The 25651-nt window shown below is 54.1% G+C and overlaps 2 protein-coding genes and 1 long non-coding RNA gene across 4 annotated transcripts in view; 1 reads left to right on the forward strand and 2 right to left on the reverse strand.

The window, feature by feature from the left end:
* Nucleotides 1-13085: 13085 nt before the first annotated feature.
* Nucleotides 13086-21025, reverse strand: VCPKMT (valosin containing protein lysine methyltransferase). The gene is made up of 6 exons (XM_054068984.1): nt 20791-21025; nt 19937-20047; nt 18937-19009; nt 17686-17805; nt 16185-16289; nt 13086-15627 (listed from the first exon to the last, which is right to left on the reverse strand). The coding sequence occupies exons 1-6, from the start codon at nt 21000-21002 to the stop codon at nt 15613-15615; spliced, it is 636 nt and encodes a 211-aa protein (XP_053924959.1). The 5' UTR covers nt 21003-21025; the 3' UTR covers nt 13086-15612.
* A 626-nt stretch (nt 21026-21651) lies between these two features.
* LOC128852246 (uncharacterized) lies at nt 21652-23645 on the forward strand. 2 transcript variants are annotated; one of them, XR_008449968.1, is made up of 4 exons: nt 21652-21803; nt 21908-22003; nt 22153-22247; nt 23506-23645. It is a non-coding gene; the product is annotated as an uncharacterized LOC128852246 (long non-coding RNA). The 2 variants fall into 2 exon arrangements; XR_008449969.1 differs by having other exon boundaries at nt 22158-22247.
* The window catches only part of SOS2 (SOS Ras/Rho guanine nucleotide exchange factor 2), a 65174-nt gene continuing 63087 nt past the window's right edge, over nt 23565-25651 (reverse strand). The window contains exon 23 of the mRNA XM_054067168.1: nt 23565-25387. Within this exon, the coding sequence (XP_053923143.1) occupies nt 24884-25387 (504 nt within the window). The 3' untranslated portion in view covers nt 23565-24883. The remainder of the gene's footprint in view (nt 25388-25651) is intronic.

The raw sequence follows: 25651 nt of genomic DNA on the forward strand, positions 1-25651 counted from the left end.
AACATCCAACGCGCTCAACTCGGCTGCGGTGTGCACGTGGGGCTGCAGTCAGGCACGGCACTGGATGCAAAATGCTGATAAATGGAGACCTAAATTAGATCTAAATCTGATTCTGTGTGCCGGGGTGAGCCCCTCCCTCTGCATTGCTGATGGCGAAGCATCGCGCTGCCGGAGACGGCCAGCGGAGCCCGGCACGTGCGGCAGCACCGGCATCGCTTCTCTCAAACAGCACCTCGGAGGTCTCCACGCATCCCCAACCCAGTCCTCGCAGGACCTTCTCTCTCAAACCACAGCAACTCCACTTTTGCTGAAGCCAAAGCCCCTTTGTGCTGCTCGGTGGCCGCTGGGTTGGGGACGTGGCAATGGGCTCTGCCGTAGCCCTGGGAGATATTGGGGCAGAAAAGCCATCGTAGAATCACCAGGTTGGAAAGGACCCACTGGATCATGGAGGCCAACCATTCCTAACAATCCCTAAACATCCTTCCTTGGTTTGTCGGGGACTGAGGGACTGGATCTGGGTGCGTCTGTCCTTCTTTTAGGCAAGCGTGAAGCCTTGGGAGCAATCCCTCACCTCTACAGCCCTGTCCTCCTGGCTCCTGTCTTCCCAAAATACTCTCTCCCCAGAGCTCAGAGCTCAGCCTGCCCTGACAACGTTCGCAGGGTGTTGCCTGCAGGCCTTTCCACCAGGTTATATATAACACTTTGGGGTTGGAGTTGGGTTTTTTTTTTGGGAAGGAAATCTGTTGCCAAGCAATAGAGCTGCGGCCCCGCTTTCTCCTCCCAAACCAGGAACTAAAATCGCCTGTAAGGCTCTGCGAAGACTCAGTGGGTCTGAAGGGAGGGTGACAGGAGGCTGCATCCCAAGTATCTGGTGGAAAAGATGCTGCTTGGGCTGGGAGAAGGTTTCCCTTTCATTCTCCAGCGGCTGCAAAGTTGCAACTGGAGAGTTGGTTGACCCTGGGGGCTGCAAGAGATGTGAGGGGTCCTGAGAAAGCCTAAAGAGTCCTGCAGGGAGGGCAGCAGCGAGCTCTCCACGTGGATTTACAGCCGGAATGTGTACAGCACACCCTGGACAAACACTGGGGCTTTTCCCTAAAGGAAGGGTGCCACGGGGCAAGGATCAGCCCTGGCGTGGAGCCATTGGGAGGGGACAAGTCTCAGCACTGCAAAGCCAGAGAGCAAACATCGGCGCCTGCAATTACTCTGCTCCTCAACAAATCCCACTCACATGGTGCCAGCGAGCGCAGATTAACGACAGGGTCAATATTGACCCAAGTCCCACATGCGGGAGGCTGAGGGTGCCCATTGGCCTCCTTGGGAAAGCGCTGGTGGGAATGACATCACCTCCTGTATGAGGACAGGCTGAGAGAGTTGGGGGTGTTCAGCCTGGAGAAGAGAAGGCTCCGGGGAGACCTTAGAGCAGCTTCCAGGGCTGAAAGGGGCTCCAGGAAAGCTGGGGAGGGGCTCTGGATCAGAGAGTGCAGGGATAGGAGGAGGGGGAATGGCTTTAGATTGGAAGGGGGAAGATTTAGATTGGAATTTGAAATTATTCAGGATCAGAGTGGTGATGCACTGGCCCAGGTTGCCCAGAGCAGTGGTGGCTGCCCCATCCCTGGAGGGGTTCCAGGCCAGGTTGGATGGGGCTTGGAGCCCCTGATCCAGTGGGAGGTGTTCCTGCCCATGGCAGGGGGTGGAACTGGATGGGCTTTGAGGTCCCTCCCAACCCAAACCATTCCGTGATTCTATGAAATCAGCTGTTTAACTCTGACCCCAGTGCTGACAATCACCGCCTGTGCCGCAGCCCTGGGCAGGGGTGGCCGTGGGTAGTCTTCAGGCTGACATCCTGAAACACGAGGAAAAGGTTTCACCTCCAGCAAACTGGAGGGTTACCAAGTTTCCTTGACTTTTTCCCCAGCTGCTCAGCTTCGGAGGGAAATCGCCCCGGCATGCTTTCCTCATCAACTGCCGTCATGTTTTCCAGCCCGAGCCTCAGTCTGCGGGGCTGTAAATCAGAGCTATTTGCCTTCCTCAGCAGAGGTTGCTTAAGGAGTTCAGATTTAATGGGTTGTCCGCAAGCCCCCATTCCTCACCCCCGCAGGATGGGACATCCACCAGGATGCCCTGTCCCACTCTGTCACTCATGTCCCTCCCCATGACTTCCTTTTAGTTCTCAACTACCTTAGAGCGAGCAGCTAAAACGAAAGCAAGGTTGACCGTGCTGGTATCACCCACGGGATGCAGCTCTGCGAACTCCCTGTTCCCGGGATCGCTGGCTGCTACTGGAGGGGCAGAAAGATCTTCAGCCCAGGAGCAAACGCCGCTTTCGGCACAAGGCTCGGCCGACGGTGCCCAGGGTTTCACCGGCCTGGGTGTGTGCGTGAAGGCAAGCTGTGATTTGCATCCCAGATCACAAGTTGCTTTTAAAGGATGTGACCTAATTAAGTTTCAGCTCGTTTCGGTATGATTTTCATAGTCACATAGCTTTTTTTTGTTTTGACCTGTGTAACCAGCCCTCCCAGCAGTGATGTTTCAGGCTTGGAAGTGGATAAAGGAGGAAATATCTAAATTTCCCCTGGGAGCGGCTGCGGAGGTGAACCCTGGGGTCTCTCCAGAGCCCCTCTCTGTGCCCAAATTTAATTCCCAGGACAAAGCTTGCAGGGCTCTTCCCAACCCTGCAAAACAGAGGGGCCTGGTCAGAGTGGGGCTTAGCAGGCAGAGGGCTCCCAGGGCTGGCAGAAGGCACTTTTCTCCCCCAAACCAACGGATTTCATACAATCACTGAATGGTTTGGGTTGGAAGGGACCTCAAAGCCCATCCAGTCCCACCCCCTGCCATGGGCAGGGACATCTCCCACTGGATCAGGGGCTCCAAGCCCCATCCAACCTGGCCTGGAACCCCTCCAGGGATGGGGCAGCCACCGCTGCTCTGGGCAACCTGGGCCAGGGCCTCCCCACCTGAACAGAAAAACATTCTCCCTATGCTCTCATCTCAATCTCCCCTCTTTCAGCTGAAAATCCTTCCCCCTGAGCCTATCCCTGCACTCCCTGATCCAGAGCCCCTCTCCAGCTTTCCTGGAGCCCCTTTCAGCCCTGGAAGCTGCTCTAAGGTCTCCTCGGAGCCTTCTCCTCTCCAGGCTGAACATCCCCAACTCTCTCAGCCTGTCCTTCTTATGTGGGAGGTGTTCAAGCCTGTTGGCCACCTTTGTGGCCTCCTTATTCCAACAGCTCCATCTCCTTCTTATGTTGGTGATTCCAGAACTGGACACAGGGCTCCAGATGAGGTCTCCCAAGAGAGGAGCAGAGGGGCAGAATCCCCTCCCTCCCTGCTGGCCACGCTGCTTTGGATGCAGCCCAGGGCATGGTTGGTTTCTGGGCTGTGAGCGTACATTCCTGGCTCATGTTGAGCTTCTCATCCCCAGCACCCCAAGTCCTTCTCCTCAGGGCTGCTCTCAATCTGTTCTCCACCCTGCCTGGATTTGTCCTTGGGATTGCCCCAACCCGCATGCATGACCTCGCACTTTGTGCAGGAGAAGTTTGCTTTGCAATGAAGATAATTTATATTATTATTATGTATTATTCCTGTATTTCTAATGCTTAGGGCCAAAAAAAGGGTTTTTTCTTGTTGCATCATTCATCCTCTCCCTACAAAATATCAACCTGATCTTTGCCGTCTGCCCAGAGAAGGGCTCATCCCAAAGCCGACCAACCAGAGGCTAGAAGAGCTGGAAAAAGAAATCACTTTGGTGGGTGCAGTGGTGTGCGTTGGTTTGCAATGGTGAGCATTTTGCATCCCCAGTTCCTGTGGCTCATGGTGTGGAGAGTGACCTGGTTCTCCCACCCCGCATCCCAGCATGCCCTATATCTGGCTGTTTGGCCGGATTTAGGGCACGCCGGGATGTGGGGTGGGAGATATTTGAGTGAAACAGGACCAAGCATCCTTCCCAGGTCTTAGTGTTGGGTCTACAGGAGATGCTTCCAGCCAAGATGAGTCCCATCAAGGCTCCTAAGCTAAACCAACCCTCCCTTGCACCTAAACCTCCCCAGGAGCCTTTTAAACCACAGTAAATATTGCTTTGAGTCTTAATTTTCCCCGCAGGGACGTCTGGGAAGGGCCTGTTCACCGGTGAGGGTAATACATGTCCTCAGGGAAGGCATCTCAGGTGGTTTTATGGCTGGCTGAGCAGAATACCCTGTGTTTCCCTGTTGCTATGGCAAGGGTGAGAGCCGGGATTTTTGTGCATGGGTTGGTAAATCAAGCCCGTTCTGCACGGCTGATTTGCCCTGCAATTAAGGGCATTCTTCACTTCCCCGCGCAATTAGCATAAAGAAAACCAATTAACTCCCATACGGCGGATGCTGAGCTCCACTTTCCGCAGTGTAAAAACCCTGCTGCTCTCCTGCATTTTGACACGGTCAAAAAAAAAACCTGTTGAGGAAAGACCTGGAGACGAGAAGGCTCCGAGGAGATCTTATAGCGACCTTCCAGTACCTGAAGGGCTCCGACAGGAAAGCTGGAGAGGGGCTGTTCACAAAGGCTTGTGGGGATGGGATGAGGGGAAATGGGTACAAACTGGAGAGGGGCAGATTTAGACTGGACATTAGGAAGAATTTCTTCACCGTGAAAGTGGTGAGACACTGGGAAAGGTTACCAAGGGAAGTTGTGGCTGCCCCATCCCTGGAGGTGTCACCTCCGCTGCCTCAAGGTTGGGTTGGATAGTCCTTGGGCAGCGTGGTCTAGCGGGATGTCCATCTTAAACAACTAGATGATCTCTAAGGTCCCTTCCAACCCTAACTATTCTATGAATCTATTATTCTATGGTTCTGTGAAAGACATTTGCCAGGCTGGAACAGCCCCGATGTGCATTGGAGTGCAGCGCCGTGGCCGCAGGTTACACCTGGTTCTTGTGGGAGCCCCCGGTTTTGCCCCGGTGAATCACGCACTTGGCTTTGCCAAAGCCTGTTGACGTTGGGCTTCGGCTGTGAACTGGGGATTTGGGTGGAAAAGGAGATGTCTTGAAGCTCCCCCGTCACCCTCAGGCAAACCGGTGCCTGTGTCTCCCTCCCGCCGGCTGCGCCCGGGCTGTGCTGGCCACAAGCGGTGACGCCATTGCACAGCATTCACTTTGCTGAGCACCTAAAGTAGAAGAGCAATGGGCATGAGGGACACCTCTGCTCCCCTGTGACCCTGAATACGGCTCATCCTCCTTTTATTTATGGCCAAAGCCCGCTGGGAGCGGGACATGGGCTTGGCTGTGAGGCAGGTCTTACCTGTTCCAGACTGCTGGAACTCATCCTGCATAGCTCAGGCCATTCTCACAGCTGCCCCAGAAGAATGTGGGGCTGACATGGCCAGTGTGGTGGCTGCCGATTCTCCTGCCTGCAGCAGCTTTGCCACTCCGGACACTGTGACTGTGGCAGCAGAGACGGTCATAGAATCACAGAATGGTTTGGGTTGGACAGGACCTCAAAGCCCATCCAATTCCACCCCCTGCCATGGGCAGGGACACCTCCCACTGGATCAGGGGCTCCAAGCCCCATCCAACCTGGCCTGGAACCCCTCCAGGGATGGGGCAGCCACCACTGCTCTGGGCACCCTGGGCCAGGGTCTCCCCACCCTCACAGCAAAACATTTCTGCCTAAGATCTCATCTCCGTCTCCCCTCTTTCTCCTGAAAACCCTTCCCCCTCATCCTATCCCTGCCCTCCCTGATCCAGAGCCCCTCCCCAGCTTTTCTGGAGCCCCTTTCAGTACTGGAAGCTGTTCTAAGGTCTCCCTGGAGGCTTCTCCAGGCTGAACAACCCCAGCTCTCTCATCTGTCCTTATACGAGAAGTCCTCCAGCCCTCAGATCATCTCTGTAGCCTCCTCCACTGTAGTCCAACAGCTCCACGTCCTTCCTGTGCTGAGGACTCCAGACCTGAACACAGGGCTTCAGGTGGGGTCTCACCAGAGGGGAGCAGAGGGGTAGAATCCCCTCCCTCACGCTGCTGGTCCCACCATTTTGGATGCACCCCAGGACACGATTGGCTTTCTGGGCTGCCAGTGCCCATCATTTATGCACCTTTTCCCCAGGTCTGTGCCCAGAGAGTCAATTTCTCCCTGGTGCCATGTCCCCACCAAACCCCACGCCCAGCACTGTGCTGCCTTTGTGCTCCGTTTCCCCTTCCACCGCTCCTCCTTTCTGTCTCACAAGCTTCAGCCATCCCCAAAATATCTCATTTTGTGACTTGAACTCACTTCTTGAGTTCATCGTCTTTCCTGCCCCAGCAAAGGCTGCACATGGAATCATCTTGGCTCTTTGGCTCATCATTTGGCTGCACTCTGTCCCTAGCGGGGCTTCATCGGGGCTATTCTGTAGCTGCAGTACCTCCAAAACAAGCCTCTGGTCTTGCAAATCAGATCATGGGAAAAGCTATTAGCAGCCTTAGGAGAACGGCTGGGTTGGAGAGCATCCTTCCTGCCCCGAGCCGTTCCCCATACCGGGTTGGAAAACAACCAGAACATCTCCCTCTGCATCTATACATACGAAAAGAGCCTGGAGACTCATGGCAAAGCCCTGCAAATGGTTCTTGGGTCTTGGAGACTGAGTTGGACCCGTGTAGGTCTGATGGATGCCTTAACGCTGCTGTTTGGAGCCTTGGAAGCAGGTGCCATGGCCAAGCCAACGGTGAAAATGTCACCTCACCCACAAGTCCCTGACCATCTCCCGTCCCTCATGGCAGGGGTTCCACCTCACTGAGATGCACCTTCTGGCTCTCTGAAGGTCCTTTTGGGGTGAATAACGCCCCTCTAAAGGGCAGGGATGCTCCTCTCCAGCCCCAGCAATGCCACCCGCAGCTGGGACCTCACAGAAGGTCCCCACGTGCCCACCACCTGCTGGCTCTGTTTGAACACCCGCTGGGCCGGGAAGGCGGAGCGCGATTGTTGCACGGTTAATTGGATTTGGCTGCTGGGACAGAAGGGCTGCGGATTAGGGCACAGGGGAGGAATTACTGGTGGGGGGCGGGAGCTGCCTTTGGGGTTTTTTGTCTCAGGGGATTATTGCGGGGGCTGACGGACAGGGTGCGATGTCATGTTGAGGATAGGTGGTGTAGTCAAGCGTTGCAGCGTCATGGGCAACCCTCAGGGATGGGTGAGGAGGCCACAGGCTTCACCCCCTCCGTGGACAAACCTCCAGGCTCTCCTCAGGTTGAGGGCTCAGTGCTGGGGATGAAGGATGCTCCAGGCATCTTTGGATGAAGGTGGCTGCTCCATCCACCACCAAGCGAGGGAAGGGCGCCGTGGGCCCCCCATGCACGTGCCAAATGGATTCATAGCTCCTGAAACCCAGTCACTAGCAAATGATGGAGCCATCCCATCGCTGGAGGTGGTCAGGGCCAGGTTGGGTGGAGTTTGGAGCAACCTGATCCAGTGGGAGGTGTCCCTGCCCATGGCAGGGGGTTAGAACTGAGTGGGCTTTGAAGTCCCCTTTACCTCAAACCATTCCATGATCCTATGTGTGGTTGCAGAAGTGCTGGGCGGTGCCTTACATTGAGTGGAGAAACACATGGAGGCAGAGGCTGACTCCAAGGGGACCAAGTTCAACCCGGCCAGGGGACGGCTGAGGGCAGCACGCCGACCATCTGCAGCTGTTCCAAGGCCTGAGCTAATATTTAACTTTGGACTTGGCCAAGTTGTCCAAGGGGCACAGGAGGATGAGGGCAGGAGATCCACGTGGGGTGGAGAGGGGCTGCAAGCCAGCGTGGTGCCCGCACGGCCACGGTTCCCGCACGAGCTCCAGCTTAGAGGGGTGTGATTTCTGGGTGTAATTCCTACCGGTTTGGTCCTGGCTCAAGCTGCGTTCCCTTGTTCAGCTCAGCTCTTCACATCACACTCAGCCCTTCCTGATTTATCGTATTCTCGGCACGCCAGGCTGCAGAGCGCCGTTTGTAAGGTCTGCACTAAGGGGGTGTCACGGAAAGGATGAGGAGCCTGGTGGCATCACTGACAAGGCTGCAAAAGTGTCCTCAGCACTGCACAGCGCTGAGCACATCCCGCTGGCCTGGATAACCCATCCCAAGAGACGCTCGTCTCTATTTAAACCCCCCCCTCTCCTGGGATGCTATTAAGAACGTGGCTATGAAATTGCTCCGTGTCACTTCGGATTGTCCTCGTCACCACCTGCACGCCCTGGGCAGCTCTTGTTTGACCACAGCCAGGTGTTTCCCCTCCATCCCCTTTACCCTTGCAGCATCCCAGACCTTTCCCTTTGGAGTTTTGCTTCGCCAGGCAATTTCACACAGCAACATTTTCCAATCCCAGATTATTCTAATGACACCACCAAAGAGCTAAAAATAGGAGAAAGGCATTTTCTGCCTCCCCCCGGCAGCCGACGCCGAGCGCGTAGGGACGGCACCGGCAGCGGGAGCCTCCGAGGTGTTTGTGGAGAGCGTTTGGAGAGTATCACACCTCCCCTTTCCTTTCCCAGCCGTGGATCTTTAAATATCTGGCCCAAATCCACACGAGCCTGAGGCAGCTTAACTCTTTCTTTGCATTCAAATCAAAAGGAAATTGGGCATCAAAATTGGGTTGGCTGAGGAAATGGGGTGCTGGGTGTGAAACCGCCCCCGGGAGCTCCTGCATGTGCTTGAGCTGGAAGCTCTGAACCTGCAGCACTGACTCAGCTCTGGTGTGGGCAGCAGGGCTGGGGTGGTACGGCCTTCTGGCTCCCACGGGAACGGTCCCAGCCCCTGTGGAGCTCATGGCCCCATCCCAACTGGGTTTGTTTCACGCCAGGACCCTTGGAGGTCTCCAGGTCCTGTGTGCAGTGGAAAGGCTGAGAACCTGTTGGAATGGGTCTAGAGAAGGCTACAAAGATGCTCCAAGGGCTGGAGGACCTCCCATATGAGGACAGGCTGAGAAAGTTGGGGTTGTTCAGCCTGGAGAAGAGAAGGCTCCGAGGAGACCTTATAGCGACCTTCCAGTAACTGAGAGGGCTACAGAAAAGCTGGAGAGGGGCTGTTCACAAAGGCTTGTGGGGATAGGACGAGTGAGAATGGGTATAAACTGGAGAGGGGCAGATTTAGGCTGGACATAAGGAAGAATTTCTTCACGCTGAGGGTGGTGAGGCCCTGGCCCAGGGTGCCCAGAGCAGTGGTGGCTGCCCCATCCCTGGAGGGGTTCCAGGCCAGGTTGGATGGGGCTTGGAGCCCCTGATCCAGTGGGAGGTGTCCCTGCCCATGGCAGGGGGTGGGACTGGATGGGCTTTCAGGTCCCTTCCAACCCAAACTATTCAATGATTCTACGTTTCTACCCAAGGTGGGAAGCAACCCCTGAACCCGCAGTGCTCTCCCCAAAGTGGCGCGCTTCTCCCGCAATGATGCACATCCCAAAAAACTCCTGCACTCCCTCAAAGATGTTGCACTCCCCCAAAAAGTGATGCGCTGCCCCCAAACCAGCCATGCTGGATGTAGGAGCTGAACATGCCGCGCACGCTTATGCAGCAGCTTGGGAACAGCCGAGCTGTGCTTCCTACTACAAGGAGGGGTTTGGGAGCAGAGGGAAAGGGATGGAGGTCGGGGCAGCCCCAGGACACAGGGACATGCTGCTTCCCCAAACACAGCTTTTTGAAACTGCTTTCTCCCGGCCACACATCCGGCTGTCCCATTTACCTCTGCCTGACGGCATCTCGCTCATGAGCCTGGACTCTGCCCCAGGTTAGGAGTGGTGGATCAAGCATTGAGAGGAGGAAAGCCTGGAGCCCTTCCAGGTTGCCCCACCTGGCATGGCAGTGGGGGTTTTCCTCTTGGGGCAACGCTCAGTGCAGCACGTGCTGGGTTCTTTCTGTGTTTTAATGTTATTTAAGGCACCTTATGGGACCCTGCAGTCACGGAGGGTGGCTGGAGCTTGGAGATCAATGGGGATGTGTGGACAACATGCCTCCACATGGCCTCACCAGCCTCAGAGGCCAGCACACATCAGCTGGGTCGAGGCTGGGCAGGGGGAGAAAATGGGTGGCTGCTGTCAAATCACACACACAAAGCTGTCACAAACGACTTAGCATCATAGAATCATAGAAACACTTGGTTGGAAAAGACCTTTGAGATCATCGAGTCCAACCGTATCTGTCCACTACTAAACCAGATCCCTGAACACCTCATCTCCCTGTCTTTTAAACCCCTCCAGGGATGGGGACTCCACGCCCTCCCTGGGCAGCCTCTGACAGGGCCTGAGAATCGTTCAGCGAAGAAATTTTTTCTCATATCCAATCTGTACCTGCCCTGGTGCAACTTGAGGCCATTCCTGCTCATCCTAGACTTCAGACTGAATTCCTGGAGTCAGCACTGGGAATGGGTCTGTGCACCACTCTGGGCATGAAAACTGGTCCCAGCATGCAGGCAAGGATGCACACGGTGATCGGGGGAGCAGCCAGCCCGCCCAGGGTTCTTTCCATCCCCACTAGGATGTACTTTCTTCCCCTTGGGGCAGCACAGGTCCTAACCAGAGGAGAATCACAGAATGAATCATAGAATTCCATTGGAATGGGTCCAGAGGAGGCTACAAGGATGATCCGAGGGCTGGAGCACCTCCTGTATGAGGACAGGCTGAGAGAGTTGGGGTTGTTCAGCCTGGAGAAGAGAAGGATCTGAGGAAACCTTATAGTGACCTTCCAGTACCTGAAGGGGCTACAGGAAAGCTGGGGAGGGATGGTTTCCAAAGGCTTGGAGTGACAGGATGAGAGGGAATAGATTTGGTTTGCTGGGGTTGTTTCAAAGAAGACAGCGGCTGCACAAGGGAGAAGACAGCATTGGGCAGGAGGGAGGTGGGGACGCCCTGGGGAAGCAGCTGGGCTGGAGACAGCTCTTGCTGAGCTGGGCTGTGCTCCCCGGTTCCCTGCCGGCACCACCCGGGAGGCCTTGGCAGCCCCACACTGGTGGCTGCTGGTGGGACTGGGAGGGCACGTGGTGCGCGCATTGCCATGCGTTCACCCATTTCCTTCCTCTCCTGTCAACCAGACAGGCAAAAACCCACATTTTGTGCTGCTGCTTCTGTGTGGAGGAGACTTTGCTTCTGGTGATGCAGCACCCAGCGGCCTCAAGGCCTCGTCCTGGCATGGCCCCATCCCCGCGTGTCCCCATCCCGACACGTCCTCATCCCGACACGTCCCCAGCCCTGCTGAGCCCGCGCTTCCCATTGTGCCTGAAATCTCTGACTCATCCGTCCCACGGCCGGCGGCCAGCGCTGAGCCGCTTTACTCCAGCGCAATCCTTGGTGTGTGGCAGGGGCAGCCACCACCTCCCCAGCTCCCCCGCGTTTCAGTTCCCCTCTGCGGCGGCGGGAATCCACCGCTTCTCCTCCTGCTCTGACCGGGCTCCGAAGCCTCAGCTTCAGCAGAATCCTGGCCCAAGGGGTTGATTGTACTGGGAGGTGTCCCTGCCCGTGGCAGGGGGTTGGAATTAGATGATATTTAAGGTCGCTTCCAACTCAAACCATCAGAATCATAGAATAGTCATGGTGAAGAAACTCTTGAGAGGGATTTAATGGGTGTTTGTTTTGTGAGAGATGGAAATTGCTAATGTTTGAAAATTGAAAACACTTAGAAATCATAGAATCATGGAACGGTTTGAGTTGGAAGGGCCCTCAAAGCCCATCCAGTTCCACCCCCTGCTGTGGGCAGAGACATCTCCCACTGGATCAGGAGCTCCAAGCCCCATCCAACCTGGCCTGGAACCCCTCCAGTGTTGGGGCAGACACTCCTTCTCTGGGCAACCTGGGCCAGGGCCTCACCACTCTCATCATGAAGAATCATCACTCTCATAGTGAAGAAGCCATCGCTGAGCATCCCTGTCCCTGTTCTGTTCAGCATCCCTGGGTCAGCTGGCAAAACACCTTGGGTTGGCAATGCTGCCAGCAAGGCTGATGGTTCCTCTCCACATCCTCCTACCAGCGCCACCATCACCCACCAGTGCCGCGCCCGCCACCATCGCCAGGGAGCTTTGCTCAGCCCTCCTGCAGAAAACAGACACAATTCTTAGTTTTGTGGGTTTCTTCAGGCAGAACACGTGCAAACAGGAATCCTTGCTCTCCTTTAGCTCAGCACAGCCCAACTCTTGGGACTTAAAGATGGAAAGCAAGTGTCAGAAGGACAGAGCCCCAGTATGTAATCTCCCCTCACCAAGTGGGCGAATTTCAGCATCGCAGTGCTGTTTGCAGCAGCTCCGCGGCCGAGGATCAGGAAATGGCACAATGGCAGTGCTCGGCCACAGGCTCCAGGGCTGCTGCTCCCTCGGAACGAATCAGATCATGGTTCAACCAAACCATTTGCCCGTGTCCCCAGGACCCACTGCAGATCGTGGGAGCAGCTCTGCCAGAATAAGAATCCCTTAGCGCTGCTGCCTCGTAATCCTGCAGGCAAGAAGTATCAGTTTCTAAAAGCAAATCCATTTGTCTGGGATTACACACCATGGAAAATGATTGTCCAGCTGCAGAGCTTCCCAAGCAAAGCCACCAGCCCCGTGGGACGCGTGGGTGGGTCCTGGAGGGCAAGGGATGCACGAGAATCACTTACGGCTGGTTGGATCCAGACGCCAACACACTCTGCGGCAGCTGCCCTGTGTCCCATGCTCTTCCTAGGAACGAGAAAACCATAACCATGGAGTGTCACAAGTGAAACTCCTGAGGTCCCATGGGTTTCAGAGCTGTGTAGCCGGGGAGGGACTTTTTTATCAGGGCATGGAGTGATAGGACAGGGAGGAAATGGTTTTAAATTGGAAGGGGGAAGATTTAGACTAGATGTAAGGAAGAAATTCTTCACGCTGAAGGTGGAGAGGCCCTGGCCCAGGTTGCCCAGAGAAGGGGTGGCTGCCCCATCCCTGGAAGTGTCCAAGACCAGGTTGGATGGGGCTTGGAGCCCCTGATCCAGTGGGAGGTGTCCCTGCCCATGGCAGGGGTTGGAACTGGATGGGCTTTGAGGTCCCTTCCAACTCAAACCATTCCACGATTCTATGATCCTAAGTGTGATGTTCCGGCTGGGCAGGATTTTGCCGGTGGGGAAGGCTCTGCACACACACCTGCACAGGCCCTCCCACAAGTCTCCATCTCTGATCGGTGGCACCAATCTGGCTCCCACCACTGTGGTACAGCGAGAGCTGAGGTTTGCTGCTCTCTCTCTTCTCAAACTTTGGCAGGACAACGCCATGGGTGATGCTCAGGCCCCGTGGCTTTGGTGCTGCACACCCTTTGGAGCCAAGGGAGGGATGAGCTTTCTCACGTGCAGAGCGCTGGGCAGTTTGGGGCTGGCACCACAGCCAACCCTCACTGAAGAGACGCCGTGTCTATAGGTGAGAGCTCACACCCTCTTCCTGAGGGGACAGAACCGAGACAAACGGGATGGGTGAGGGAGCGGAGCACCCAGCAAGGAGCAGGACCAGCATCTCCCTCAACATCCCTTTTCCATCAGGGCCCCACGCTTGCTCCTAGTTAAGAGCTGCAATCCCTGCGCCACGGCAGCCACCAAGGCACCCCCTCCCCAGTCACTCTGAGCTCAGCCCAGGCTGGAGGATCCCAACCTCTTTGCCAAGAGCACTTTTTTCTCCCAAAAAAGCAGCCATTTCATCTGGTGGCTGCAGGGCCAAGACACAGCTGCTGCGCACATGACCGCTCTCCTGCTGCCCGGGTTCGTGGCGGTTTCCTCGCTGCAGAGAGCGAGCAGCAGCAGCAGAAGCCATTGGGGTTTACATTCCTTTATGCTGTGGGTGCAGCCGGTGATGGGGAGAAGGCACGAGAGGTGGCAGGACCTGGTCCTCACAAGGTCCCTCTTGCCTGACAACATTCCCAGCCGGAGCATTGCAGGCACAAAGCTGCCGGTACAGAGGAGCAGCCGGCGGCTGCGCACGGACAAGAGCAAAGCACAACTTCCTCCTTTTCTCCTGAAAGAGATCCGAGCCCGTATGCAAAGGAAGTGCCGAAATCACACGCCCTGCAGATAAAATACAATTATCCCATTGCCAAAATCCCTGAGAAATGCTGCTCCCCTCTTCCCAAGTGTCTGTGCTCAGCGAAGAGGCTGCATCTACAGGGAGATGCCACCAGAGAAGGGCACGGCTCCCACATTATCCGTACAGCGCACCTTTGGGCACCTCATTTGGAACAAGCCTCTCTACCAGGAAAGCCATGTCAGCATAAGCACACCAGTAAACATCTTCCTGCAGGCCACCGGTTAATTAAGGAGCTCTTTTCATTAACAAGTTAACAAATAACATGTGCAGTTACAACAAATTACGTTCTCGCTTTGCTGTGCATTCACTCCTCACCGCTGTTGTGTTTTGCCAGCCAGGGGAGCACTTTGTGGAGTGTGAAGTTTACAAGGAAGGCTCTCACCCACGACAAAGGGAATCCAAGCTCTGGGTGGGTCTGGGAAGCACCTGGGTGGCTGCAAGCAAAGCTCCCCCCAAACCAGCAGCCAAGGTTTGGAGGAAACTTGGCAGATTTAGCTTAAATATTCAGGTTTGTGACGCAGGGACCGCTCATGCCGTGTGCAGGGAGGGAGGAACTGCAGCAGTCCAACTTTCAGAGCACGCACGCGGGGCTGCGGGATGACGCAGGCAGCCACGGCCGCTTCTACTACAGAGCCACTTCCTTTGAAATGGAATCTCAAAGCCATCGCTGCGCAGCAAGAGGCAGCGTGGTGAGGAATATCAACAGCCACAGCGAACCTGCTCACCAGAAGGTGTCACGTTTTAACGCTGCAGATCTTTGTAGCGGAAAAGCACAGGTGGAATGGAAAGGAAGAATTATTCTGCACAGGGTAACAAGTGACAGGACAAGGGGAAATGGCCTCGAGATGCACCAGGGGAGATTTAGGTTGGCTATCAGGGATTTCTTTACTGAAAGGGTTGAGCATTGGCAGAGGCTGCCCAGGGAGGTGGAGTCCCAGTCTCTGGAGGGGTTTAAAAGATGGGTAGATGTCATACTTGAGGACATAATCTGGTGGCAGACTTACCATCGGTCCAGGCCTGCTTGTACTCAGTGATCTTAAAGGTCTTTTCCAAACAAAACCATTGTGCAATTGTGTTGTGTCCATACAGCACCCACCTCCAGGACAACCTACTCCTGGAATGAGACTCCCAGGATCTCTACAATGCAGGAATGACACAGAAACCAGAACTTGGGAAAAAATAACATCTCAGGTGCAGAAGTTTTATTGACTGGCCAACTGGGGCTGGGTGATTGAGCCCACTTGCAGTTTTCTCCTGATAGAGAGACCGGTGTGGTGTTGTGGATCTGCTCCATGAGCACTTGGCAAGCTGCTCACAGCTCCAACAAGTGGTTGAGCAGCAGAGGTGACCAAAACACGCACTCAGCGCTGCTCTGGGTGAAGCTCTGGTTGTGTTTTCTGCCCCAGCCTGCAGCCATCGAGAGCTCACGGCCTTGCCTGGAAGGTGATAGCAGCGGATTGAGTCCAATGAGCCCTCTTCAGCCAATGCCCCGTGCTAAGCTCACCACCAAGAAGCCATTTTCCACAGATGAGTCACAGACCACACTGGAGACAGTCCCTCTGCAGTGTTATTCTACACCCTCTCCCTCTTCTCCACAGCTCTCCCAGTGGCCAGAGGACGGATGATGTGGTTGGAGATCTCAAGATGGAAAACTCTGCAAAGAGATTTTAAAGAACAGCATAGATTTTTAAGTGGCCCATTCCTGTTTAAACACTGGGCCCACATGGTGTGTCAGTGAAAGTCTTTCTACACACAAAACTGCCTGCTTCATCAATTAACCAAATAATGATTTAACCAGCCCTGACAGCGCTAAGACTGGCTCTGGGGAGACCAGTTCTGGAGAGAGGGCTGTCCAGCCCGACACACGGTACTAAAATCAGCACTAGGTATATTGTTTGTATACCTTTGGTGCCTCAGAATTCCAGTTTTGAGATCCCACTGCACTCCAGAGCAGGAAACAGAGGAGAAAGTCAGCATGCAGCTCCAGGAGGGCCCTGCTGGGGACAAAGGCCGGCCCCTGGCGCAGCGCTGGGCCGCAGGACAAAGGGGTTCCTTTGTGCAAGCAGGGTTCTGCCCTGCAGTCCCACAGGGTCCCTAATGGCATTTCACACTCTGTTTGAGCGTCACCCCTGGAACGCTCACGGTGTGCCAAGTAAACAGCAGCTCTGGGAATTCCTGGCAGTGTTTGCCATGCTGGTTAAATCAACCTACCGTTGGTTTCCTGTGGATGTTCAGGATATGAATGTCTGCGCTGCGGTACTCCTCATCGTGCTTATCCAAGGGAATTTTTTCCAGCTCAAAGTCCACCTGCAGCAGCTGGTTATCAGAGAGCACACAAAGCAATTCAAATGAGACTGGCTACCCTTTGGAACCTAGCACATTCCGTTAAAGCAGTCCCAGGATGCACTGCACAAGGGCAAGAAGCCTGAGGAGGATGGACCCACCAGTCTCCAACCATTCCTCTAGAGGCCTCGACCAACCTGCAAGCCATTTCCTCCCCCATGCAGCACATTTTCTCTCATTTTATCTACTCCAGGGCAGTTCAAAGCTACAGATTTCTTGCAATGTTTAAGAAGAACCTAAAAGCTTGTGATAAGACATTGTGCTTCCTCCCATCCTCAAAGCACTAAGTGAAACCACAGCACCTGCCTCCATCTGCCAGCATCTCAGCTAGAGGGAAGGAGGGAAAACAGGCTAAAAAGCCCAAGCATCGACTCTGCAGAGCACTCGGGAGATAAAGCTGGCTGAACCTTGGCAAGGTAAGGAGGGAAATAAATCACAAGCAGGCAGAAATCATCTAGAAACACCTCACACTTAATGTGTTCATTGTGGGAGCGGCACCTTGGCAGAGCTGATGTCAACTATAGCAGCCCTCCTCGCAGTCAGGGCTCCATAAGAGGTCGAGGCATGGCTCAGTATCAAAGAAATGTTGTTATTAACATGTACAATTTCTGCCCTTCCCCTTTCTTGTAGTAGTAATGTTATGGATAATCCAGTACTCCCGAACAAGGGCTGCTTTTTGACAGACCTCGGAGGTGCCACGTTAAACCCTGCACATCTCCACAACCTCAGGAGGGATCATAGAAACACGGAAAGGTTTGGGTTGGAAGGGATCTCAAAGCCCATCCAGTTCCAGCACACACCTCCCACTGGATCAGGTTGCTCCAAGCCCTATCCAACCTGGCCTTGAACACCTCCAGGGATGGAGCAGCCACCACTGCTCTGGGCAACCTGGGCCAGGGCCTCCCCACCCTTCTTCTTAATGTCTAATCTAAATTTTCCCCCTTCCAATTTAAAGCCATTTCCCCTTAACCTATCACTCCAGGCCCTTGGAAAAAAACCCTCTCCAGCTTTCCTGAGGCCCCTTTCAGCACTGGAAGCTGCTCCAAGGTCTCCCCAGAGCCCTCTCTTCCCCAGGCTGAGCAGGCCCATAGATACAGTTGAGTAAGAAAGGTTCGGTTGACCTTTGGAAGGAAGGAAACCTCAGTAAGTACCCAGAAAGTCTCTGCTGATAAGTTGGAAGATAACTTCAAGAGTTACCATTCAGGTTTTCTGCCTGACAAAGACAAACGCTTCTCCTCTACTTTGAGCAGACCACCTGAATTTCTACAGGTAGTGACTGCCACCGATGTTCAGCTGACTCAGCACAAAGACCTCCAGTATCCAAGGTATTTTCCTAGCATTCCAAAAGCACACGTTAAAAAACACTTACCTCCAAGTACCTCCTCTCAATTTCAGGATTCTTTCCCATAGTCCTCTGTTCATAACAGCACAAGACGCATGTTTCGGGGCCAGTGAGGTCTTTCAGCGTCTTCAGGAGAGGTTCTAAAGACTGCACAAAAGAGGGTATTTCCCACTTAGATTTCAAGTTCATTTTACTGACATGATACCCTCTAACTAGAGACAGTCTTCACCCAAGAGAGAAATTTCCAGTTTTGCTTTTAAGGAAGTTATTTTTAGTACTCTATCTAGGACAAAACGACCATGGGGGCAAGCTGGGAAGCAGAGGAGAAAGTGAAGCTGCTTTAGGAGAAGAGTTTCTGAGACTGACCAATGAAACCAGACTATCAAAACCAAAACATCCCACACTGCTGAGCAGGCTTTCCCTTGAGGCACACAGGAATGCCTGGTTCTTAACGTGGTTTAAAAGCAAGAGTTTTCTCAACCATTCTTGGAATATGGCTCAGATCCAGACCACTACGTACGGGAACAGGATCAACGTGCAGGGAGCCAATGTTGGAAGACCACCCAAAGGGCACTGGGACACAGAGTTCTTCCAGTCGTTTCCCCTTCCTGACTTCTACCAGGTGTCTATGCCCATCCAACACTGCTACAGCTCCGGAGATGGGGCAGACTGCAACACCCACATCGCTGGAGAATCATTGCTCCTTTTACCTTCCCAAGGAGAGATGAGGACCCTAACAGCGCAGACACGGCACTATTAAACTTCACTCACTAGGCAGTCCACAACTATCAGCCACAGCGTTTTGCTTCACATTTCATTCCCAATGTAAAATAAAAAGGAGGGGGGCACAAATATACAAATATGAAGTCTGAGGGGGTTTTAAACATTACAAAAAGCCTCTGGTTGTATCTCAAATGCCCTCGGTTCTGTTAAAAAAAACCTTTTCCAGTCTTGTTTTCTTTTCCAGTCTTGGAACAGGTTGCCCAGAGAAGTCGTGGCGGCCCCAGCCCTGGAAGTATCCAAGGCCAGGTTGGATGGGGCTTGGAGCAACCTGATCCAGTGGGAGGTGTCCCTGCCTATGGCAGGGAGGTGGAAATGGTTGGGCTTTAAGGTCCCTTCCAACCCAAATCATTCCATGACTCTGTGATTGTTCTACACGTTCCTCTAAACTACGGGGACCAAGATGCAAGCACAGTATTTATTTGAATGCTTCTCACATTAAACCCACGCCCTTTCCAGGGAAGCTTTCCGTACAGGCTTTGCAAAGTCCTCATTTACCTCCTCGTAGTAAATGCAATCAGCCATCAGAATGTAATCAGGGGGAGGCTGAAACTCTGATACATCTTCACCCCTAAAAGGAAGAAAAAAAAGAGGTGAAAACAGGCTTCAATAATAAAACAAACAACAAAAATCATCCAAACTACTCAAGAACTGAGCAGAGAGGAACTACACGAGAGGAAATGGCCTCAAGTTGCACCAGGAGAGGCTCAGATTAAATATCAGGAAAAACTTCTTCCCTGATAAGGGTTCTCGGGCTCTGGCAGAGGCTGCTCAGGAGGGTGGCAGAGTCAAGGAGTCATAGAATCACAGGATGGTTCGGGTTGGAAAGGACCATGAAGGTCATCCAGCTGAAAAACCCTGCAGTGAGCAGGGACACCTCCCGCTGGATCAGGGGCTCCAAGCCCCATCCAACCTGGCCTTGAACCCCTCCAGGGATGGGGCAGCCCCCACTGCTCTGGGCAACCTGGGCCAGGGCCTCCCCCCCTTCAGCAAAGAAAAAACCTTCCTAATCTAGTCTAAACCTCTCCTCTTTTAATTTAAAACCATTTCCCCTTGTCCCCAGAGGGGATTAAAAGCCGGGTAGATGAGATGCTCAGGGATCTGGTTTGGTAGTGAACAGGGACGGTTGGACTCGACGATCTCCAAGGTCTTTTCCAACCTATCGATTCTATGATTCTATGATAAAGTGAAGGGTTGTGTTGTGACACTGAGCTTCCTTTTTAAAGCCACGCTCCCAAGAAAATTTGGGAATTATACAGAGCAAGAGTGAATACTGGGAATCCTTTCCAACCAAATGATTCTACGATGAAGTGAAGGGCTGTGTTCTGACACCAAGGTGCCTTTTATAAAGCCGCATTCTGGAGTGCACTGGGGAATTACACTAAGCAAGAGGGTGTTTTGGGAACTGTGAGGGCGTTTTGGGAACAGAGAGGGGATTTTGGGAACTGCACCAGCACCCCGTGAGAGCCGAAGAGAAGCAAAAAAGGCTCATACGAACCATTTCAGTACCTTGGCTTGGATGGACCCCGTCACCAGGTGCCGGTTCATCTCGATGTTCACTGCCAGCAGCTCCTGCAGCTCCTCGAGGTCAGTGAGCGTCACATTCGCCCTGCAAGACACGCAGGGGTCACGGCTCAGACCCAGCCCCGGCCCCCCCAGTGCCAGGAGCTAAGAGGTTTCACATGGATAAGAGGATAGAGCAGGCTGGATGGGGATGGAACAGGGCAGCAGAGGGGCAGGGGACACAGGAGGGCAGAAGGGGATGGAACAGGGTGGAAAAGGATGCAGCAGGGTGGTGGGGGATGGTGGCAGGGTTGCAGGGGATGGAACAGGGTGGAAGGAAGTGGAGCAGGGTGGCAGGAGACAGGGCATGGGACGCGGCAGGGTGGAAAGGGAAGGCAGCAGGGTGGCAGGGGATGGAACAGGGTGGAAGGAATGGAAGAGGGTGGAAGGGATGGAATAGGGCAGATGGGATGGAACAGGGCGGAAGGGATGGAACAGGGCAGGGAGAAGCAGCAGGAGAGCAGGGGATGGAACAGGGGGGAAGGGATGGAACAGGGGGGAAGGGATGGAACAGGGGGGAAGGGATGGAACCGGGCAGGGAGAAGCAGCAGGAGAGCAGGGGATGGAACAGGGTGGCAGGGATGGAACAGGGCGGCAGGGATGGAACAGGGCAGGGAGAAGCAGCAGGAGGGCAGGGGATAGAACAGGGTGGAAGGAGGAAACGTCAAGGGAAGGCCTCAGGGTGGCAGGGAGCAGAGCAAGGTGCGAGGGGATGGAAGAGGGGAACGGGGGATGGAATGCGGTGGAAGCTCCGGGGTGTGAGGGGAGGCGGGAGGGCGCGGGCCTCACCCCAGGGCCGCGGCCATGATGCCCACAGCGCCCGTGCCCGCCCCGAGCTCCAGGACGCGGCTGCGGGGGAGCGGCGGCGCCCCGCGCTCCAGGAACTTGGCGAGCACCAGCGCCGCGTCCCACACCACGGAGCCCTCCCCGCCCGCCGCCCGCTGCTCCAGCCGCAGCGCCGGCCCGGCCCGCAGCCGCAGCTCCCGCACCAGCCCCGGCATCGCCCCGGCCGCCTCCGCCCCGGCCCGGCCCGGCCCGGCACCGCCCCGATCCGCCCCCCGGCACCGCCCCGATCCGCCCCCCCGGCACCGCCCCGAACCGCCACCGACCAACCCGGCACCGCCCCGCCCCGCATCGACCCCGGCAGCCCCGGATCGCCGCGCCCCGCACAGACCAGCACCGCCCCGCCCGGAGCCCGGCGGCGCCCGGCCCGGCTCCCGCACGGAGCCCTCCATCCCCTCTCCCTCACAAACCCCTCCATCCCCTCTCCCACAGAAACCCCTCCATCCCCTCTTCCCACACAAACCCCTCCATCCCCTCTTCCCTCACAAACCCCTCCATCCCCTCTCCCTCACAAACCCCTCCATCCCCTCTTCCCTCACAAACCCCTCCATCCCCTCTCCCTCACAAACCCCTCCATCCCCTCTTCCCACACAAACCCCTCCATTCCCCTCTCCCTCACAAACCCCTCCATCCCCTCTTCCCACACAAACCCCTCCATCCCCTCTTCCCTCACAAACCCCTCCATCCCCTCTTCCCGCACAAACCCCTCCATCCCCCCTCCCACACAAACCCCTCCATCCCCTCTCCCTCACAAACCCCTCCATTCCTTCTCCCACACAAACCCCTCCATCCCCTCTCCCTCGCAAACCCCTCCATCCCCTCTCACCCGCAAACCCCTCCATCCCCTCTTCCCACACAAACCCCTCCATCCCCTCTCCTGCACAAACCCCTCCATTCCCCTCTTCCCTCACAAACCCCTCCATTCCCTCTCCCGCACAAACACCTCCAGGGATGGAGAGGTATTTAAACTTCCACCCACCCCTGGGCAGGCGGTTCCAGGGCCTGACAACTCTCTCAGTGATGGAATATTTCCTAACATCCAACCTAAACCTACCTGTCACAGCATGAGGCCGTTTCCTCTCATCCTCTCGCCTGTCGCTCGGGAGAAGAGACCAGCACCCACCTCTCCACAACCTCCTTCCAGGGAGCTCTTAGAAAGGTACCCATTCCCTGAGGTGCCCATTCCCAAACCCTCCTGATCCCCTTTCCCGTGTGCCGACTGTTGGTTCCATGGAAGCACGTTCGGGCCTAGCCTTGCTTGACAGAAAATCATATTTTTACTCTGTTTTGGTGCTTTTTTTTTGGCAGCACAGAAATGAACGTGAAGCTGCCACATTAACTGGCCTGGTTGTTGGAGGAGAGAACATTTGCAGCCATCACTCATCACGGTACCAAAGCCTTGTGTGAGTTCCCACAAAGTCAGAATTCCCAGAGGTGGAGAACCTCCAGCTGAGGGCCACAAGCATGAGCATTCCTGGCCATAAGTCAGACTTTCCTGATGTAGCTTACAGAACAATGGAATCATGGAATGGGTTGGGTTGATAGGGACATCAAAGCCCATCCAGTCCCACCCCCTGCCATGGGCAGGGACACCTCCCTGCCCTTCCACGCACCCCCTCCCGCCTCCTCAGCTCCAGGGCCTCACCATGCTCATAGTGGAGGAATTCCTCCTTACGTCTAGTCTAAATCTTCTCCCTATTTAAGCCATTGCCCCTCGTCCTGAAGGGGCTACAGGAAAGCTGGGGAGGGGCTGTTCACAAAGGCTTGGAGTGACAGGATGGGGGAAATGGGTATAAACTGGAGAGGGGCAGATTTAGACTGGACATAAGGAGGAAATTCGTCATGATGAGAGTGGTGAGACCCTGGCCCAGGCTGCCCCATCCCTGGAGGGGTTCAAGGCCAGGTTGGATGGGGCTTGGAGCCCCTGATCCAGTGGGAGGTGTCCCTGCCCATGGCAGGGGGTGGGACTGGATGGGCTTTGAGGTCCCTTCCAACCCAATCCATTTTGTAATTCTATGATTTCTTAGCATTTCTCGCTAATGCTCGCTCCCTTCCCCAGGGACGGGTTCCTGCTAGGGATTCTGGATGGTGTATTCTGATTTACAGTCTGTTTCTGAAAATTCAAGTAAATCTGGGAAAAGAAAATGAACAAAAGATGGTTCTTTTTGTCCCTTCTTGTTTTTTATCAGCTATAGTGATGTCACAGCACCCAGAGAAGTTATTTCAGCTTCAGAGCAAGGGGAAAAGCTAGAACTCAGTAACTCAAAATAGGATCATTGGGAGCAACCAGAAGGTTGTTCCCTTTGCTAATCACTGCCTTCCCGTTCTGTCTGTTTATCTGCACTTCTCTGAGGGCGCTGCCTTTTCCCACACGAGCCAACTTCAAACCCAGCAATTTCACATTTTTCTCCTCTAGTGTTTTGCTTTTCTCTCTTTTTATCCATCCCTCTAATTACGAAGTATCTGAAATGTTAATTTCTTGCTCTCTTGGCATCCCCTCCAACCGCACTGGTGGGAATCCGACTGCCTTCGACCACTTCCACAGCCAAACAGTTACATTGGGAACATGTGCTCCTGTACCGGCTGTACTTCCCAACCACTGCCACCCTGGCTGGGAATGCTGCTTGTTTTGCGTGTTTTCCAGCTCCTGCTATTTTCCAGGACCTGGCATGCGTTGGGCTCGGCTTCCTTGAGGCTTTGCTCCCAGCACAACCAAAGGACAACCAAAGTTGAGAATGGCAGCATGGAAAACTGGGGCATTGTGTGTCACCAAAGACTAAATGCAATCCCCAATCTCGTCCTTCCAAGGAACACGCACTGCTCAAGCTCTTACAAATTAAGACTGGGGTGATTTATTAATCTTGTTAAGAACTCTGATACAAAGCACAGTAAAAGGCCACAGACCAGTAAATAAAATGTGGCGTCTGGCCACTTTATAAATGCTGCTACAGTGCTACCAGTAACACAGACCCACTCTTACACCAGTTCAAACGGGTTCAACTGATAAAGAACAGTTCCATTCACTTATCAGTTTAAAAAGTTTAATAAAGCTTTGAAGTGTTTGCTGGTTTAAATGCTACCAATTCCCAAAACGGATTCATGATGAGTTAAGTGAGAGCTAAAGGAAGTTACTGGGTTTGGAAGGCAAGGCGTTCCGAAGGCGGAGGGAAGGCTTCTGGCCGTGTGGGACTGCCAGAGCAGCAGACTGGGTTACAGGCCTCGAGTCGTTACATTTGTACAGGTTATTAGCATTATATGTAAATATACAATATGAACAATTGTACAGCCACGGAGTAGAGCTCTGTTCTCCACAACAGTAGACAACTCTTTAGCTTAAGACACCTTCGTCTACCAAAACAAAAAGGCACATCTGAACGAGATGCATGCTAAGTACTAGGGATCCTTCTCAGTATCCGAGATGGGCAGTCCTTGTTTGTCCTTTCTCCAAGTAATCGAGACTATTTTGGTATTTAGATTTCAACCTGTTTGGTTTTTTTTTTGTTTGTCTTCAGCAGCAAATCAATGGCAATTAAGACACGGCATTAAAATATCCCACAACAGTAGCTGTCGCTCACGCGCCTCCAAGTTAGGAGGCGAGTGGCCAGAGGTGGAACACCGGTCACACCGTGCATCTTCGTTGCGTCATCATCCCATTGTTTTTAATAATAATAATAATTTAAAAAAGGCCACTAGTGCTCAAATTTGAAAAACAATTCCACAGATGCACCTTTTCTGGCTCAGTGCAATTGAAAGATGTCAGTTTGGATTCATTTAGTGTAGTTTACAGTGCAAAAGAGACTTTTTGGGTACTGGCACTGAGGAGGTGAACCAAGGCAACGCTGCTGCTCACCGCAGGGCAACGCTGTCAGCCGGACGCAGGCTGATTTTCCCAATTTAAACCTTTTTTTTTCTCATTGATCAGCAGCACTTTAAGAGCATAATTTGTGAAAGTACTAAAATACACTGCCTTTTCTTGAATAAATAAGAAAAAGGAACTTTACAAATACTATTCCAGTGTCAATGACTACTATGGCTAAGGTCATTGAGGAGTTTCCGCGTTCTCTAGCAAAGACAGTCTGTGCAAAGGTGGGTGGGAGAGCTCCCTTTTGTAAGTCTTTGGTGGCAGTTTTGGTAACTGAGGGCTGGAATTGTGCCGGGGTGGGATGGGCGGCGCAGGCGGGTGCGCCAGGTTGTTGTGGCTGGCGCTGAGCAGGCCGCAGCGGCGCAGCACCCTGGGCGAAGGCGTGCTGGGAGGAGTGCCAGGAGAGCTGGGGCCGGTGCTCGCCTCCCGGAACCGGTCGGGATCTCTGTGCAAGCGTCCAACCGGAGGTGGCTGGAGGTTTAGGGGGCAGTTGATGAAGTGTTCGGGCGGCCGGAGTGGTACCGGAGGTGGAGTATCGGGAAGAGGGTCCCGAGGGGGTGGAGGAGGAGGGCTGTGCTGGTCGAAGGGATTTGTGTAAGCAGGAGCGCGAGGCTGAATCTTTGGAGGCGGTGGCTGCCGGGGTGGTATAGCTGGAGGGTCATCGTCCGACTTTAAGCTTCCCTACAAGGTTACAGAGAAGATGACATTGTAAGAAATGCAGATATTGAGATAAAAAGCGTTTCTTCTGACAGACACAGAACTCTCTTGACATAGACTCATACTACCATAGAATCATAGAATAGTTTGGCTTGGAAGGGACCTTTAAGATCATCCAGTTCCAACCCCCTGCCATGGGCAGGGACACCTCCCACTGGATCAGGCTGCCCAAGGCCCCATCCAACCCTGACTTGAACACCTCCAGGGTGCTGCTGTCAGAAACACAAT

The sequence above is a fragment of the Cuculus canorus genome, chromosome 5 (genome assembly GCF_017976375.1).
Source record: "Cuculus canorus isolate bCucCan1 chromosome 5, bCucCan1.pri, whole genome shotgun sequence".
NCBI lineage: Eukaryota > Metazoa > Chordata > Aves > Cuculiformes > Cuculidae > Cuculus > Cuculus canorus.

Bases quoted from the DNA above. Each gene is read 5' to 3' on its own strand.
- VCPKMT (XM_054068984.1), bottom strand. From the start codon at position 21,002: ATGCCGGGGCTGGTGCGGGAGCTGCGGCTGCGGGCCGGGCCGGCGCTG. The intron at 17,806-18,936 runs GTAAATGAGGAC...TCTTTTGTGCAG, and splicing joins ATTGCATTTACTACGAGGAG to TCTTTAGAACCTCTCCTGAA. The intron at 16,290-17,685 runs GTAAGTGTTTTT...TCTGATAACCAG, and splicing joins TTGAGAGGAGGTACTTGGAG to CTGCTGCAGGTGGACTTTGA.